This window comes from Saccopteryx leptura, chromosome 6 (assembly GCF_036850995.1).
Source record: "Saccopteryx leptura isolate mSacLep1 chromosome 6, mSacLep1_pri_phased_curated, whole genome shotgun sequence".
Taxonomy (NCBI): Eukaryota; Metazoa; Chordata; class Mammalia; order Chiroptera; family Emballonuridae; genus Saccopteryx; species Saccopteryx leptura.
This window is the reverse complement of record NC_089508.1, coordinates 76,854,352-76,872,804: the sequence shown is the minus strand read 5'-3', so window position 1 is coordinate 76,872,804 and position 18,453 is coordinate 76,854,352. Positions and strand designations below refer to the sequence as shown.

General features: G+C 41.4%; 1 protein-coding gene across 2 annotated transcripts in view; it reads left to right on the top strand.

Annotated features, from left to right (window-relative positions):
• Positions 1–18,453, top strand: part of ADAL (adenosine deaminase like) — a 35,136-nt gene that overhangs the window by 6,238 nt on the left and 10,445 nt on the right. For both annotated transcript variants that reach the window (XM_066343293.1, XM_066343292.1), the window contains exons 3-10: positions 19–149; positions 682–742; positions 3,922–4,009; positions 6,175–6,256; positions 9,772–9,898; positions 11,359–11,439; positions 16,094–16,232; positions 17,854–17,954. In XM_066343293.1, the coding sequence (XP_066199390.1) occupies positions 19–149; positions 682–742; positions 3,922–4,009; positions 6,175–6,256; positions 9,772–9,898; positions 11,359–11,439; positions 16,094–16,232; positions 17,854–17,954 (810 nt within the window). The remainder of the gene's footprint in view (positions 1–18; positions 150–681; positions 743–3,921; positions 4,010–6,174; positions 6,257–9,771; positions 9,899–11,358; positions 11,440–16,093; positions 16,233–17,853; positions 17,955–18,453) is intronic.

The following is an 18,453-nucleotide window of genomic DNA, read 5'->3' as shown; positions in this document are numbered from 1 at the left end:
TGTATTCTTTTGTTTTAGGAACTACATGCCCACTTGAATGGATCCATTAGTTGTAATACCATGAAGAAATTAATAGCTAAGAAACCAGGACTTAAAATCCATGATCAGATGACTATGATTGATAAGGGAAAGAAAAGAACTTTAGAAGAGTGAGTTTGGGGAGATTGTAGACACTTCTTTTTTCTCTGTCACTATTTTGAGATTGTAAATAGTATGTAAGAACTCAGATTTTAGTAGTTAAGGAATAGGGTAGCCATCTACTGTGGAGAGTATAACTTGACATATAGCATTTTTTCCAGTTGTCAGACTGTTGACAATATTTTTAATGATTTATGTTGATTGTGAAGTTATACTAGATATATTGGAATATTCTTTAGACTTGAAAGTATAGGCTTATTGACTTTTTTTCCTATTTGCTCCTACCAGTGGAGTGGGGTAGAGTAGGGGTGGAGATTGTGGTGGAGAAGGGAAACTAGTGTTTTCCACTTTAAAATATCAGTAATGTTTTATTTCCAGTTATTTGTCTTTACAGATCAATGTAATTTTTGAAAAACCTATTCTATAGTTCTTTATAAATATATCATTTCTATTAGTCTAAAATCTATTCATTTAATTGCTTACTGGGTTTATCTTGAGCTTTTGATGACTAGAGTATGTTAAAACTTTTCATTCATGTTATAGATGTTTCCAGATGTTTCATATTATTCATCAGCTTACTACTAGCCCTGAAGATATTTTAATGGTAAGAAAAGAATTGTTTTTAGACAAGTTTTAAAAATATTAAGTAATTTATGCCCTTGTTGCATCAAGTCTGATGAAAAATATTTTCTGCTTTTTAATGTCAACTCTTTTCAAAACCAATGTAAGACATTTGCCTAAGAACTAATATCAAAAGACTATGTTTATTGTAAAAGATAAGAGGAAAGAACTATAGTATGTTCTGTTAGATGGAGGACAATATGGAGGAGAAAATCTGGTCATGTTTTCCATAATATTTGACCACAGAAATGTCATTGATAAGATTTTATCCCTATTGCTTGGAAAATTTTTCCACTGCCTAGGTGGACATTGTAGAAAGTGAAGAAGTTCAAGAAGTGCCTGAAAATTTAATTATTAATCCCTAGGGAAATTTTACCTTTCCTGTGGGAATGAAGGACTAAAGGACACCACTGTGGTCTCTTATCTGAAGCTCCATGATATGGAAGACCGGCTTCTGTATCATTGACCTGACAAGGATGGCGTTTTAAAATGTACTCTTTGTCGGAAGCTAAGCAGGGTCGGGCCTGGTTAGTACTTGGATGGGAGACCGTCTGGGAATACCGGGTGCTGTAGGCTTAAAGTCTACGGCCATACCACCCTGAACGTGCCCAATCTCGTCTAAAATGTACTCTTTGTAAATGAAGAGAAACAAAATTCTGTCAGTGTTCTTAATCATTAGAAAAAAGTGCAAGTAAGAAATATAACCTGTGTTTCTGGAGAACTAACTTTTTACTGGTAAAGAAAGAATTTTCCTCCTTGGCCGAGATTGATCTTCATGATAAACAGTAAATTAATCACCTTTTGGAGGTGAGTTGAGTCTCAAAATTTAGTTCAGCAAAAGTTGACTGAGCGCCCATAATGTTCCAGTGCTGGAGACTGGTAGATACAAAGATGGGTTGACATGGTTCCTGCCCGGGAGGAATTTATAGGTAGGGCTGAATCTGGCAGACACAGATGTGGACGTGGGGTAGGGATGATTCCACAGGCCTCGCTGTGCCTAGATAAATCTTTCATTGCTTTCATTTTATACTTGCTAGCAACCTTCTATTATTCATTTGGTTTCACAGGTATATCACCACAAGGTGAGGGGTGTCCTGGATAGTAGATATGATCACTTTAGTCAATGAGAAGAACTGCCACTTCACACCCTCATTAACAGATAGGCTTCTGCATTAATCTCCTGTGAGGCAGTGTAGAGTGAGTTGGGGTCTTTGGGCCTGAAGCAATGAAAAGACACAAACGAGGCCCACAATCTGATGATGGCAAAAGCAGCAATGTGGAGTTCCTAAAGAAGTAGGGCCATTGGGTCTAGTATGTGGAGGTTGCAAGCTGGTGATTGTGCTGGAGGAAGCAGTGGTGACTCTCTTGGTATAAGAGTATCAGGTGATTTTTGAATTCTATTGTGTTCTAAGATGTATAGTCTGAGGCTGATTCTCCAGCCATCTGGTGAATCTGAACCACCCATTGCACTAATAAATTTCTTTAAGGCTTTAATTTTTTTTTTTTAAGTGAGAGGAGGGGAGATAGACACTCTCGCATGTGCCCTGACTGGGATCCACCCAGCAACCCCCTTCTGGGGCCAGTGCCGGAGTCAGCTGAGCTATCCTTAGCTCCTAAGGCTGATGCTCAGACCAGCTGAGCTATCCTCAGCATCCAGGGCCAATGCTTGAACCAGAAGAGGGAGAGGAGGGGAAGAGGGAGGAGAAAAGAAGCAGATGGTTGCTTCTCATGTGTGCCCTGATCGGGGATTGAACCCAGGATGTCCACATGCTGAGCCAACACTCTGTCCACAGAGCCAGTCAGCCAGGGCTGGCTTTAATTTTTAGGGGACAAAAAAAAGGTGAGTACCAAACCTTGGAGTGCAGCCCATTATCCACTGAGGTAGTGCCACCCATTAGACACTTTGCACAATGAGTCAAACCCTATTCCTTTGCCAGGACACTGCACTTACCTGCCCATATACACATAGTCAAAGCAGGGTAAGATTGAATACCCACTGTAAGGACTAACTAGGGCATGTTGTCATAGTATTCCCCCACCTGGTCCTTTTACTTTTAGATTTGGTATTTTGGGGGATTGATGGCAGAGTAGGAAAACATACCTTCAGCCTTTAAATTTCATTTACCCTGGTCATTTAGTAATTTTGTAATTTTGGATTGTTGAGATTTGTGTTAAATTGGATACAGTTTGACTCATATTTATCTCCCCCCCCCCTTTTTTTTTTTTGCCCAAAAGGATTTTTCTTAAGTACCTCTGGTAAAAATTTAACTGTGCTTAAAGAATTTCTTGAAAAAATACAACTATTTATAAATAACTTAAATAAGAACCTAAAGCCATGCCTTTAAATGGCACATTAGTAAAGCCTAATCACATTAGCTGTTTGTTTCCAGGAGTACTTTTCTAGGACTACACACTCATAGATGCTTTTAACTGGTTTTAGCTCTGCTTTCTCTGTTTTATCACTAGGAAATAGAAAAGTGGTTAAAAGGAGAGAAAACAAAAAGTGTGAATGATCTACAGATTTGGATTTAATGTGGAAGTGAGGGGGGTGATGGGAGATACTGGAAATTTTGCAGTTCTGTCAGTCTCCACTAGGGATGTGACAAAGTGGTTAATCTTAACCACATGGAAGATTTCTAACATGCCTTGCAAATCAAATTTTTTTTTTCTTTTTTGTATTTTTCTGAAGCTGGAAACGGGGAGAGACAGTCAGACAGACTCCCGCATGCGCCCGACCGGGATCCACCCAGCACGCCCACCAGGGGCGATGCTCTGCCCACCAGGGGGCGATGCTCTGCCCCTCCGGGTCATCGCTCTGCCATGACCAGAGCCACTCTAGCGCCTGGGGCAGAGGCCAAGGAGCCATCCCCAGCGCCCGGGCCATCTTTGCTCCAATGGAGCCTTGGCTGCGGGAGGGGAAGAGAGAGACAGAGAGGAAGGAGGGGGTGGGAGTGGAGAAGCAAATGGGCGCTTCTCCTATGTGCCCTGGCCGGGAATTGAACCCGGGTCCCCCGCACGCCAGGCCAACGCTCTACCGCTGAGCCAACCAGCCAGGGCCGCAAATCAAATTTAATGAGTGAAATAAAGCTGTAGCATTAGGCACTTTCATTGGGACCCTTACACCAACATGATCAGTATTATGTACATTGCTTTTATTTTCAGGTCACAAAAGATGTCATTAAAGAATTTGCAGATGATGGTGTCAAGTACCTAGAACTAAGGAGCACACCCAGAAGAGAAAGTGCTACAGGTAGAATTTAATTCCTTCTCAGCCAGTGTACTTTTTCTGTGCTGTGATCATTCATGTGTTTACAAGTTGAGAATATGAAGCACTTAGTTTTCTCTATTGTAAAAGTAGAATCAACATTCCAAATCTTATGATGTACATTTATGATGTACACTATTAACGAATGAGTTATCCTTTAAAAAATTGTCAGGTATTATCTGTTTAAGGCAGGCGTCCCCAAACTATGGCCCACAGGCCGCATGCGGCCCCCTGAGGCCATTTATCCGGCCCCCCTGCTGCACTTCTGGAAGGGGCACCTCTTTCATTGGTGGTCAGTGAGAGGAGCACTGTATGTGGTGGCCTTCCAATGGTCTGTGGGACAGTGAACTGGCCCCCTGTGTAAAAAGTTTGGGGAACCCTGGTTTAAGGGAAATAGAAAGACCTGCAAAAATTTTGTTTGTTATTCTTGGTTGTTTTTCTAACTCTGAAAAAAGGATGTTTGTTCCTTAAAAATAAGCTAATTCTTGTTCTCTGCATAAGAGCATTTGTGAGGCAATGCCACTAAGTAGATGCAGAGTCATGTTTTGTGACAATCATTGAAATGAGGTTATTCAGTCACTTCTCAGGGACTAATATAAATAGTGTCTTAGGCCAGGAGCAAGCTGTGATGCTGTGATGTAGTGAAACCTCTCTGGATGGAGAGGAGCAGGTCTAGATGTGGTCTGGAGAAATTTCCTGGGACCTTCTTTCCACAAGAGTGGAAATATTATATAGTATCTTTTGTGTCCCTCTTAGCATTTTGTCTGTGACTGACAGGTCATCTTGCACCCTGACATGTGTAGCCTGGTCACTATTCAGGGGGTAAAATTTTTGCAACTACATTTAGTAAAGTAAGTGTTGACAACTGGGACAAGCAGAAGATTCTTATCTTGCATTTTTAAACATTTTCAAGTTATGGTAGTGAGGGTAGTGAAAGGGAAGGATAGAAGAAACCTACCAATTATTGGAGCTAATTAGAGTTTGCTCTTGAGAGATTCAAAAGGGAGGTATTAACCTCAGTATGTAACAGTAGGGGATTGTTAAATAAAGCAAAATGGAATATTAGGCAACTATTAAAAATATTGCAAATACACTTTAATGATATGAGGATATATATGCTCAGAAGATAGTATTAAATGACTGAACAGAATACATATATACCAAGTAGCATCCCATCTATTCAAAGTGTGTGTGTGTGTGTGTGTGTGTGTGTGTGCACCTAGAAAAACAAGAACAGTGGTTATCTTTGGGTGTTGGGATTATATGTTATTTTTATTTTTCTTTATAATTTCCTGTACTTTACTGGAGATTTCCCACCAGAAGTAAGCATTTTAGAATTGGGGTACAAGAGTGTTTTAGAGGGGGTTGTTCTGTAGAGTACTCTCTTATAGCCCCGCCAAAGAGGAGGACTTAAGCACCCAAACTTTAAGAACATCTCCAGTGCCCTGGATAGAAACACTGAGCCTGAGTAGATTTGAGGAAGGAACTCAAGAGAAGATTTTAATCTAAGCCAGCAGGAAAACATTCTGCTAACAGAAAAATATATATATTTTTTAAAGATATGCTTTGGAAAAAGACTTCTTGTTCTTGTTTTGTTAGAATATTAAAATTTTTTCATAGCAGTTTGTGAGAGTAATTTTATGTCTGTTGAATCTAAGGAATTAAGTTTTTAATGGACTTGTATTTTGTATGTCTTTTTTCCATGTTATTTTTGTAGTACTTCATTTTTCCTCCAAATTTATTAAAGTTCAATTATTATTTACTAAAATATATCTATAAGGGCTGTGTTTTATTTCATCTTTAACTATGCATTTGTCACAACATAAAGTAAAAATACAGTTGTTGCCTGACCTGTGGTGGCGCAGTGGATAAAGCATCGACCTGGAAATGCTGAGGTCGACGGTTTCGAAACCCTGGGCTTGCCTGGTCAAGGCACATATGGGAGTTGATGCTTCCTGCTCCTCCCCCCTGTCTCTCTCCTCTCTCTCTCTCTCTCTCCCCCCCCCTCTCTAAAAAAATGAATAAATAAAAAAAAAATTTAAAGAAAAGTCTGTTTAAAAAAAAAACACAGTTGTTCACATAGGGATGCTAATGTTGAAGGATGAGCTAGTTGATGATCTCTTGACATGTTTTCTTTGTGTCTTTTCCAGGAATGACTAAAAGAACTTATGTGGAATCTATACTTGAGGGTATAAAACAGTCTAAACAGGAAAACTTAGACATTGATGTTAGGTAAGAAGCATTGTACCTTAGTCATCACCATTTAAAAATCTTACTGTGAACCTGACCAGGCGATGGCACACTGGATAGAGCATTGGACTGGGACACGGAGGACCCAGGTTCGAAACCCCGAGACCACTGGCTTGAGCATGGACTCATCCAGCTTGAGCACAGGCTTACCAGCTTGAGTACAGTGTCTCTGGCTTGAGTGTGGGATCATAGACATGACCCCATAGTTGCTGGCTTGAAGCCCAAGGTCACTGGTTTGAACCCAAGGTTACTGGCTTGAGCAAGGGGTCACTCGCTCTGCTATAGTCCCCCGACCAAGGCATATACTAGAACACAATCAATGAACAACTAAGGTGCCACAACGAAGAATTGATGCTTCTTATTCTCTCCCTTCCTGTCTGTCCCTCTCTCTGACTCTGTCAAAAAAGAAAAAAACCTAGACTGTGAAAATTTTACTACTTTGACCATAGATATAGTGGGTATAGTGGATTTTTATAAATCAACTAATAACTGATTTTTATCTTATAATAGAAGAAAGACCCAAGAACCCTATTCTTTAATGTTGAGAATGCAATTCTGAATTTATTCATGTGGCAATAAAATTCTGAGTAGAGTTGCTGTAGTGAGGTATGGCTTTCCCATTGCTCTTCACCTAAAATCTGGACTTCTTACTGTGGCCTCCAAGGTTCCACATGATCTGGTTGCATTTCCTATTTCAACAGCCTTATCTGGACCACTTGTCACTTATTACGCACTGGTGTCACTGTATCCCAAATAGACCAAGACTGTCTCACCTCACTCAGCACCTTGGTATACTTTCTGTAACTTTTGCATATCCCTGGATGGCTGGCATCTTCTCATTATTCAGGTCTCAATTCAGCTGTCACTTCCTTGAGAGGGGCTTTTCTTAACTTTATCTAAAGTGTCTCCTCAAATCTTCTAGTCACCTCATTTCTTTTCATTATGGCAGTATTTTTAACCAGATTAGAAATTATCTTGTTTTATTTGTGTATATATGCTCACCCACTAGAGTGTAAATTCAGTGAGGCCATGAACCTTGTCTTTGAACTCACCACTACACATCCTGTACTTAGAAAAGAACTGGCACATAGTCAGGGCTCAGTAGGTCCTCGAAAGAAGAAAGCTATAAAACATTTCTGGCTATAAAAATCTCAACATTAAACTTAATTAGATAAATACCCCAATTAAAAAAAAACACCTAGAGACAAGAAGAGAATTCAGAAAAGAAGATGTGTAAATGGCCATTAAATGTATAGAAAACTATTTAACTTCACTAATCAGATCATTAAAATTTTTTTATTGATTTTTAAAAAGGAGAGGGTAAGAAAGAGAGAGAAACATTGATTTGTTGTTCCACTTATTTATGCATTCATTGGTTGATTCTTGTATGTGCCATGGCCAGGGATCAAACCCACAACCCTGGCATATTGGGACGATGCTCTAACCAACTGAGCTACCTGGCCAGGGTAATCAGATAATTTTAAAAAGAAATATTACAGTACCATTTCAAACCCTATATCCCCCCAGAAAAGGTAATAACTAGTGTTTGTGAACTTACACTTTGGTGAGCATATATAATTAAAAATACCTCTCTAAATAGAAGTATGTATGAAGATCTATAAAAATAATTTTCCCCTCTGACCTAGTAATTCTCTTCTAGAAATATGTCCTAGGGAAATAGATGATTTATGCATAAGATTCTTCATTGTAGTGTTATTTGTAACAAAAAGTAGAAAACATCCTACAATGTCCAGCAGTCAGACAATAATTACATTGTTATGTTCATATGATCTATATTGTTTTCAAACATTACTTAATGACAGGGGAAATTGTTAAGTAAAAAAAAAAGACAGCCTGATCAGGCAGTGGTGCAGTGGATGGAGCATTGGACTGGGACATGGAGGACCCAGATTCGAAACTCCCAAGGTCAGCAGCTTGAGTGCAGGCTCATCTGGTTAGAGCAAGGCTCACCAGCTTGAGCCCATGGTCGCTGGCTTGAGCAAGGGGTCACTCGGTCTGCAGTAGCCCCCCCCCGGTCAAAGCACATATGAGAGAGCAATCAGTGAACAACTAAGGGGCTGCAACAAAGAATTGATGCTTCTCATCTCTCTCTCCCTTCCTGTCTGTCTGTCCCTACCTGTCCCTTTCTGTCTCTCTCTGTCTCTTGTCACAAAAAAAGCCACTGCATTTTATACATAAATCAAAATTTTGTAAATAAGTGGATAAACTAATAAGTGCTGGAGGAAAATGACACAGTGTTAACAGGGAGTCTCTGAATGTTAGATACCTTGTAGAATTCTAGCTAATATATATATCAACTATTAGATACATGTTAGAATATTACTGATTTTGTAACCCTTATGAAATGATAGCTCTAAGCTTCCTGATGAAGGAACACGCTACCATCAATTAAATACTCTTGCCAAAAAATTGATCTGATTAAGCCTCTAGATTAGGTCCAATGTTCAATTTTTAGGAAATACAAGAGACAAGAGAACATGTTCGTAACACAGGGTTTTAATCAGCAAAAACCAGACTGTGGGCAATGTTATAGGACAAAAGATCTGGGGTTTTTAGGTCTTATTTATCCATTTTTAGAGAGAGAGAGAAAAGGGGGGAGGAGCAGGAAGCATCTACTCCCATATGTGCCTTGACCAGGCAAGCCCCGGGGTTTTGAACTGGCAAAGTCAGCATTCCCGGGTCAGCACTTGATCTATTGTGCCACTGCAGGTCAGGCTGATCTGGTTTCTTCAAAAAATAAATTTAAGGCCTGATCAGGCGGTGGCACAGTGGATAGGCGTTGGACTGGGATGCGGAAGACCCAGGTTCGAGACCCTGAGGTCACCAGCTTGAGAGCGGGCTCATCTGGTTTGAGAAAAGCTCACCAGCTTGGATCCAAGGTCACTGGCTAGAGCAAGGGGTTACTCTGTTTGCTGAAGGCCTACAGTCAAGGCACATATGGGAAAGCAATCAGTGAACAACTAAGGTGTCACAACGAAAAACTGATGATTGATGCTTCTCATCTCTCTATGTTCCCGTCTGTCCCTCTCTCTGTTTCTGTAAAAAAACAACAACCATAAATAAATAAATACATTTAAGAAAAAACGGTGGCAGGGCTGCGGCTAGGGGGTGAAGGGAAAGGCAGTAGATTAAAAAACAGCATTTGACATGCATTGTGTGAACACAATGCATGAATACAATGTGTGAACACAATGCATGAACACAATGTGTGAACCTTTAGTTGGATTCTCAATTAAACAAACTAAAAAACAAGTACTTGAACAAAAAACACGAAACAATTAGAAATTTGAACACTAACTAGATATTTGGTACTATTTAGGAACTTAAGTCTCATTCCCTCTAGTGAGTAAGATGTCGTGTCATCTAGGCTGTACATTTCCTATAAGTAAGATGTGCCTGCCATAACTCTCTGGCCATTCTCAAGAGTTGTCTTTTTTATCATATTAGTTTTCAACTGTGTTTTTTTCATATTAAAGATATTTGATATCAGTCGACAGGAGAGATGGCCCTTCAGGGGCTAAGGAGACTGTTAAACTTGCTGAAGAATTCTTCCTTTCTACTGAAAATACAGTTCTTGGCCTTGACCTCAGTGGAGACCCTACAGTAAGCTATTTTTCCTAAATACATTTTATTTCTAAAAGGTCAAATTAGTTTGTGGGATAAGTATTGTCTTGAAGCATCCTGGATTCTCCAGAGGTCCAACAGACTGTGTGGATGAAGCCCTATTCTGCCCCAGATGACCAGAATGTCTACAGCAACTGTTCTCAACCATAAAAAAGAGAAGAAGATTTGCATGACTATGATTATTTTCTCCATTCTTCTAAAGATTGTACACAGCTAGTACCATTCTATATACATAGGAAAGAAGTTAATTCATTTTATACAATGGAGGTCTAATGCCTAATTATGACTAGAGCTTAATTATCTCATAGAACCCCCAGTTGAGAAAGGCTGGCCTACAGTTTCTTGAATGTCAGATTCAAGCACGGTGTTTTATCCATGGCACTATTGTTATTTTGGGACAAATAATTCTTTGTTGTGGGGACTATCCTGTGCATTGTAGGGTGTTTAGTAGCATTTCTGCCCTCTATCCACTAGATGCCAATAGCACCCTCCCAGTTGTGACATCAAAAAATGTTTTTAGCCCTGGCCGGTTGGCTCAGTGGTAGAGCGTCGGCCTAGCGTGCGGAGGACCCGGGTTCGATTCCCGGCCAGGGCACACAGGAGAAGCGCCCATTTGCTTCTCCACCCCTCCGCCGCGCTTTCCTCTCTGTCTCTCTCGTCCCCTCCCGCAGCCAAGGCTCCATTGGAGCAAAGATGGCCCGGGCGCTGGGGATGGCTCCTTGGCCTCTGCCTCAGGCGCTAGAGTGGCTCTGGTCGCAACATGGCGACGCCCAGGATGGGCAGAGCATCGCCCCCTGGTGGGCAGAGCATCGCCCCTGGTGGGCGTGCCGGGTGGATCCCGGTCGGGCGCATGCGGGAGTCTGTCTGACTGTCTCTCCCTGTTTCCAGCTTCAGAAAAATGAAAAAAAAAAAAAAAAAAAAAAAAAAATGTTTTTAGACATTGCCAAATGTCCCTGGGGCTGGAGGGGGGTGGGGGACAGGGATTGCCCTTGGTTGAAAGCCACCGAATCAGTCCCATAAAACTGGTTCTTATACCTTTGTCTAAATTTGGTCTGGTCTCCTGTTGTTTCATCCATCCATTTGATAGAATTTTTCTTTAGTATCATGTGGGTTCCTGAATCAGATAAGTTCTTTTTTTTTTTTTAACACTAGATACCCTTCCAGAAATAAAATTTGGTGACTGCTATATTTAGCTTAGCTAATTGACCTCAGGTTCACTGGTACGTAAGATTCTTGAGGGTAAGGACTATCTTTGCCAGCTTTCCATTCCCCAGAATCAAGCGCATTGTAGGTGTTGTATAAACAAAAGGTACAAATGAATCAATCTGCTGGTTTTTTTCTGTAATTATTCTAAATCCTTTGTGTATTGGGACAGAGTACCCAGTTCCTCAGTTTGCCCAGAGTTCTCATACATATTCATTTTAACTTTTATCTTAAAGGCAGGACAAGCAAAAGATTTCTTGGAACCTCTTTTGGAAGCAAAAAAAGCAGGTCTGAAGTTGGCATTGCATCTTTCAGAGGTAAGTAAGATTGTAAAATAAGGCTGGAGACAGTAGATTACAATGGAAAATAATCATCTTCTTTAAATGGGTAAAAATATAAGTGGCTTGGAAAAAACATTTTTAGAAAGGGAAAGTAGAAATACTTTTTAATGTAAATTATAATGATAAAGGCATGACTTGCTTTAGTCCCTCATGTTACTGGTTTTGTGGTTCCTGGGAGGATGGCTATTAATTTCCAGTACAGCTGTGTCTTTTAGAGACAGCTTCATGACATCTTGCTAAAGAAGATGCATGAGCATTGGACTGGAACGTAGAGGCTTGAGTACAGGCTCACCAGCTTGAGCGAGGGGTTGCTGGCTTGAGCATGGGATCATAGATTTGACCCATGGTCGCTGGCTTGAGCAAGGGGTCACTCGGTCTGCTGTAGCCCCCCAGTTAAGGCACATATGAGAAAGCAATCAATGAACAACTAAGGAGCTGCAATGAAGAATTGATGCTTCTCATATCTCTCCCTTCCTGTCTGTCTGTGCCTGTCTGTCCCTCTCTCTGACTCTGTCTCTGTCAAAAAAAAAAAAAAAAAAAAAAGATGCATGAATTTGCATCATCGACTTTGTTTTTGTTATTGGCAAGCTGACATCTCCAGAAGCACCAGTTCATCTCACTTGTTTTTGTAGGGGATGGGATCTGAATGTATCACTTGCACTGGCAAGAGAGGAAGTAGCTTATCATCATTTTATAAGGCTCAGCAGGGAGATCAGCTAGCTGCCTGTCATCAGTCCCCAGCTCTTGGCAGCATGAGCAAGTGACAGGTAACGTACAGATAATGGTGAGAGTACAGTCACTTTTTTAAGCATGTCCCTGTGAGTCAAACAAGAGGCTCGACTATACTTTCCCCCATTTTACAGATGGCTTACTTTCTTCCTATTCTTTTTTTTTTTTACATACAAAAAGTTGTACATAATATATTATAACTCGATGAGTTTGAATTTGTTTCTTAAATGCAAGAAGTAATACTTAGTCTACTTATCTCTTGGGTTATCTTCAGTATTAGATGGGGTAATGTATAGCATTTGAATAGCACCATGATTTAAATATTAAGGAAAAAATTGGAGCTTCTTGTCATTACTGGTTTTTTTTTTTAATTTTTTTTATTTATTTATTCTTTTTTTTTTTTTTTTTTTTTGTATTTTTCTGAAGCTGGAAACGGGGAGAGACAGACAGACTCCCGCATGCACCCGACCGGGATCCACCCGGCACGCCCACCAGGGGGCGATGCTCTGCCCATCAGGGGGTGATGCTCTGCCCCTCGGGGCGTCGCTTCGCCACGACCAGAGCCACTTTAGCACCTGGGGCAGAGGCCAAGGAGCCATCCCCAGCGCCCGGGCCATCCTTGCTCCAATGGAGCCTTGGCTGCGGGAGGGGAAGAAAGAGACAGAGAGGAAGGAGGGGGTGGGGGTGGAGAAGCAAATGGGCACTTCTCCAATGTGCCCTGGCCAGGAATCGAACCCAGGTCCCCCGCACGCCAGGTCGATGCTCTACCGCTGAGCCAACCGGCCAGGGCCTTATTTATTCATTTTAGAGAAGAGAGGGAGAGACAGAGAGAGAGAGAGAGAGAGAGAGAGAGGAGAGACAGAGAGAGAGAAGGGGGGGAGGAGCTGGAAGCATCAACTCCCATATGTGCCTTGACCAGGCAAGCCCAGGGTTTCGAACCAGCGACCGAAGCATTTCCAGGTCGACGCTTTATCCACTGCGCCACCACAGGTCAGGCCTCATTAGTGGTTTTTATGTCTACAAGCAATGTGTCAGTTAACTAGTGACAACTTAAAATCCAAGTTCTGGCCCTGGCCAGATAGCTTGGTTGGTTAGAGCATCATCCCAAAGCACAGAGTTTCGATCCCCGGTCAGGAAACATACAGGAACAGATCAGATCGATGTTTCTGTCTCTCTCTCCTCCCCTCCCCCCATGGAAATCAATAAATAATATAAAAATTTTGAAAATTTACTTTCCATGTTTCCACACTCTGATCAAAAAGTCACTCTTAAGACACCCTCTAGTGCAGTGGTTTTCAACCACCAGTCTCAGTGCCCGTCTGCCAGAAAATTCATGCTGGGCTGCTAACGAGTTAACCACCCTGATGTTGTATGAAGATTATCAACCCAATGATTATAGGGTGGGTGAAGACCACTGCTCTAGCTGACCTAATACCTGTTTGAGGCAATTGGTCAATATAATGAAACAGCCAGTCTGTGTCACTGTACCCAGTTATCTCTGGTCCTTGTGCACAGCATCAAAGCTCTTTACCTTAGTTTCTGTTCTTTTCTTGTTGATCCATTGTATACAAAACATTTCATTTCACTGCATTATTGGTATTTGCTTTTTAGGCTCTTAGGAGATAAAAAGCACAGCTAAACATTTTCATGGTGGTTGTGGTATGTATGTAGCTAGCCTTGTCAAAATAAAGCATGAGCACACTGTGTGTGGAACAAGTTTGGGCCCTGGAGTCAGATGGAGGCAGATTTCACTCTTCTCTCTGTCATTCACTAGCTGTATGACCTTGGAAAACTTTTGTTTAAAATACATTGTATTTTTAACTACAAAAGTTATATGTATCTGAAGAAAATCCAAGTGGAGAGAACTCTTCACGTAGAAGGGAAAAAGAATGAAAGGTCCCCTTCCCATTTGTTCTGTTTTGTTTTTTATTTTTTTTATTGATATGCAAGACATGGGGGCAGGGGGCAAGAGAGAGAAGCATCAACTTGTTGTTTCACGTAGTTCTATTTAGTTGTGTACTCACTGATTGCTTCTCATAAGTGCCCTGACTAGAGATCAAACTCTGGAGTGTCGGTCAATACTTTATCCACTGATCCACCTGGCCAGGGCCCTATTCCTATTTCTGTTGTGCTCACAAGTTGATCCTGTTAACAGTTTTGTGTTAATACTTTTCTAGACCTTTTTTTTTTTAAGGGGAGGAGAGCGATAAGAAGCATCAACTCATTGTTGTGTCACTTTAGTTCATTTATTACTACACATACATGCCTTGACAGGGTGCCAGAGGCTCAATACGAGCCAGTGACCCCTTGCTCGAGCCAGCAACCTTGGGCTTCAAGCTGGTAACTCTGCACTCAAGCTGGTGAGCCTGTGCTTAAGCCAGATGAGCCCATGCTCAAGTTGGTCACCTCAGGGATTCAAACCTGGGACCTCAGCATTCCAGATCAGCGTTTTATTAATTGTGCCACCACTGATCAGGCCAGACCTTTTTCTAGTATACATATATGAATACATTATACACAGCATAGAACATATATACCTATGGAATTGTGGGATTTTGTTTTTGAGAATTACTAATTTTTGCCTGACTTGTGGTGGCGTAATGGATAAAGTGTCTACCTGGAATGCTGAGGTCACCAGTTCTAAACCCCAGTCTTACCTGATTAAGGCATATACAAGAAGCAACTACTATGATTTGACACTTCCCACTCCTCCCCCCTCATTCTTTCTCTAAAATCAATAAATAAAATCTAAAAAAAATAAGAAAATTACTTTTTCTGAGCTTTAATTCTATCTTCTTTGCAAGATCCTTGTGAGGTTTAACAGAAAATTAATGTACAAAAGGCATAAAGTAGGTCCTTAATAAGTGTTTATTATTATTATTATTATTATTGGCTATAATTATCATTGGAAGAAATTGGGAAATGAATGGGAATATAAAAGGCAAAAAAGATAGCTGGGGCCCTGGCCGGTTGGCTCAGTGGTAGAGCGTCGGCCTGGCGTGCGGAAGTCCCGGGTTCGATTCCCAGCCAGGGCACACAGGAGAGGCGCCCATCTGCTTCTCCACCCCTCCCCCTCTCCTTCCTCTCTGTCTCTCTCTTCCCCTCCCGCAGCCGAGGCTCCATTGGAGCAAAAGATGGCCCGGGCGCTGGGGATGGCTCCTTGGTCTCTGCCCCAGGCGCTAGAGTGGCTCTGGTCGCGACAGAGCAACACCCCCGATGGGCAGAGCATCGCCCCCTGGTGGGCGTGCTAGGTGGATCCCGGTCGGGCGCATGCGGGAGTCTGTCTGACTGCCTCCTGGTTTCCAGCTTTAGAAAAATGCAAAAAAAAAAAAAAAAAAAAAAAAAAAAAAGATAGCTGCGAAGATATCAGTTGTTCAGCTTTCTAGAATGTTTACATTACCTTCTCAAGGAGAAAGTACCTGGCTATAGAAGAAAGTACTTTTAAGAATCACTGAGCCTGACCAGGCAGTGGCAGTGGCAGTGGATAGAGCGTTGGACTGGGACATGGAGGAGCCAGGTTTGAAACCCCGAAGTCTCTGGCTTGAGCATAGGCTCATCTGGCTTGAGCACGGTCACTTGAACGCAGGGTCACTGACTTGAGCGTGGGATCAAACATGACCCCATGGTCGCTGGCTTGAGCCCAAAGGTCGCTGGCTTGAAGCCCAAGGTTGCTGGCTTGAGCCCAAGGTTGCTGACTTGAGCAAGGGGTCACTTGCTCTGCTGTAGCCCCCATCCCCCGGTCAAGGCACATATGAGAAAGCAATCAATGAATAATAACTAAGGTGCCACAATGAAGAATTGATGCTTCTCATCCCTCGCCCTTCCTGTCTGTCCCTATTTGTCCCTCTGACTGTAAAAACACTGAAAGAGGTTATTGACTTCCTCTCTCCCCCTTTTTTAGATTCCAAACACCAAAAAAGAAACACAAGTACTCCTGGATCTACTTCCTGATAGAATCGGGCATGGGACATTTCTCAACTCCTCTGAGGGAGGATCCCTGGATCTGGTGGACTTTGTGAGGAAATACCAGATACCACTGGGTAAGACTTAGGACTTCAGGTCCTCTGGACAACCCTCTGTTCCTTTGCCTCCAGCCCCCAGATTGCAACCCATATGTAGAGAAGTTTTGTTCTAAATACATAAATATTATTTAGAAAGTAAAAGATGAATGGTGTATGTGCTTTCTGAGCCTCATTTATGTAATACAAAGTTTTAGCTCCCATTAGAATATAAGCCCCATGAGGGCAGGGCCCTTGTCTGTCTTGTTCTCTGTTACATTCCCCAGTTTCTGGAACTCAGTTTTATATAAGGGGCTTAGGAATAAGGGGCAGGTAGTATTTTGAAATAACTGCCCAAATTAGCATGTGTTATGAAAATGTGTAATATTTATTTAAAACTTAAGAATTATGGAAAATTCAAAGTATACTTTTATGTCTGTTGATCGTTCCACACTTGTTTGACTATAGGTATATACCTGGGGCTGTTTTTGTTAAACAGCATATATTTATGAAGTGCCTACTCTGTTCCAGTCACTCTTCAAATTTCTCGTAATAGAGCAGTAAACAAAACAGACAAACAGCTTTCTCAAGAAACTTCTAGTATAGGTAAGAGAGACAGATGTTTTCTATCAGTATTAAATTCTTTGAAGAAAATTATACAGGCTGATAAAATAATGATGGGATAACAACCACTTTCAGTGGGATGGTCAAAGAAAGCCTTTTTGAAGAGGGAAAGAATCAATTGACTAAAATCCATTTTACTGAATGATAAATTCATTGAATTTACAAATTTACCAATTTGTGAAAACACTTGTGTGGGTATGCATATTTTTAAACTTTATAGAATTTTCAGCAATTCTTAATGGGCAAGGCTTTTTTCTTTTTAATGAGGAAATTTTTAAACAAAAGTAGAGAAAATGGAAACCACAGTAATAGAGATCCTACTTGTTGTGGGGGGCTCAGCTCTGTTCCCAACAGAGAGAGGGGACAGGTTGAGTTTGCCGTTCCTTGGACTGAGGGGCCCTGTGCTGAGGCTGCCTTACCCCAGGGAGCAGACACCATTCATCAAGTCGGTGAAGGACTTGACTCTGCCTGGAGAGCCTGAGAGTGTTTCAAAGCAAGAATTTGTTAGTAGAAGTCATTGTAAGATGGACTTACTTGCAGCAGGCAGCGATTGGATGGTTGTCTGAGTAAAGGAGGTTAGGGTTTTCTTTGAAGCCATGGAAGAGGTCCATTTCTACTCTTGGTCTTTTTATAATGATGTAACTTTCAAACAGTGCTGCCATTATTGTACCTTTATTTTATTCTCTGCTTTAAAACCAGGGAGAAGTGTAGCAACCCTTCAGATAATTCCCTGGCTCCTTCATGGTGACTGGCTTTTACACTCCCCTTTCCTTTCCATGTTGGTAAAAGAAAGGGGGAAGCACATGGCCTGAAGGGGATATTGACCCCCTGCCTGGCCCAGTTGCTGCTGTAAGTTGCACATATTTCCCACACAGTCACATTAATTGAACTATACATTTTCACACATAAGGAAAGGTCAAGTTTATAAATAATGAACTACTGAAAATTAGCATAGTTTGGAAAGATGTCTCATGTATCTACATGATGAATGAGTCTACTTACCTGCTTTTATAAAAGGCTTTCCCTCCTTTTTGTCTAGAACTCTGTTTGACCTCAAACATCAAATGTCAGACAGTTCCTTCTTATGCCCAGCATCATTTTGGATTCTGGTACCGCATCGCCCATCCTTCTGTGATCTGTGTAAGGTGTTTTGTGTGAAGTATTTTGCTCCTTTGTAGTCCCTGAGTTGCATTAGGTCAGACATTTACTACCTAGCTGACTGCTTTGCATGCCTGAGCATAATAGGGCCCAAATAGAGGAGTGGGGGGACTGGGGCAGGAGAGGCTGCAAAGGGCCAGGGTGACTATGGTTTGGCTCTAAGTGAAAGGGTCCTGGACAGTAACTATGGGAACATTAAAAAAAAGAGTTATATCTAGACCTTGAGATTTCTGCTTTATGTGATCTGGGGGTAGTCCTGCACATAGATATGTCTTAAAAGCTCCCTAGGTGATTTTAACATGCAGCCACAGTTACAGCACTACTCTGGTGTTTGTTTTGTTTTGTAAGGGTTAACAAGCCCATTTACTTATAGATGGGCAAGGATGCATTTACGGGCCCCTCTTTAGAGTCTTAAAAGAAGTATGGTGTATAGGAAAATACTCTAAGCAAAAGTTGTTGTTGCTTTTTTTAAAAGTCATTT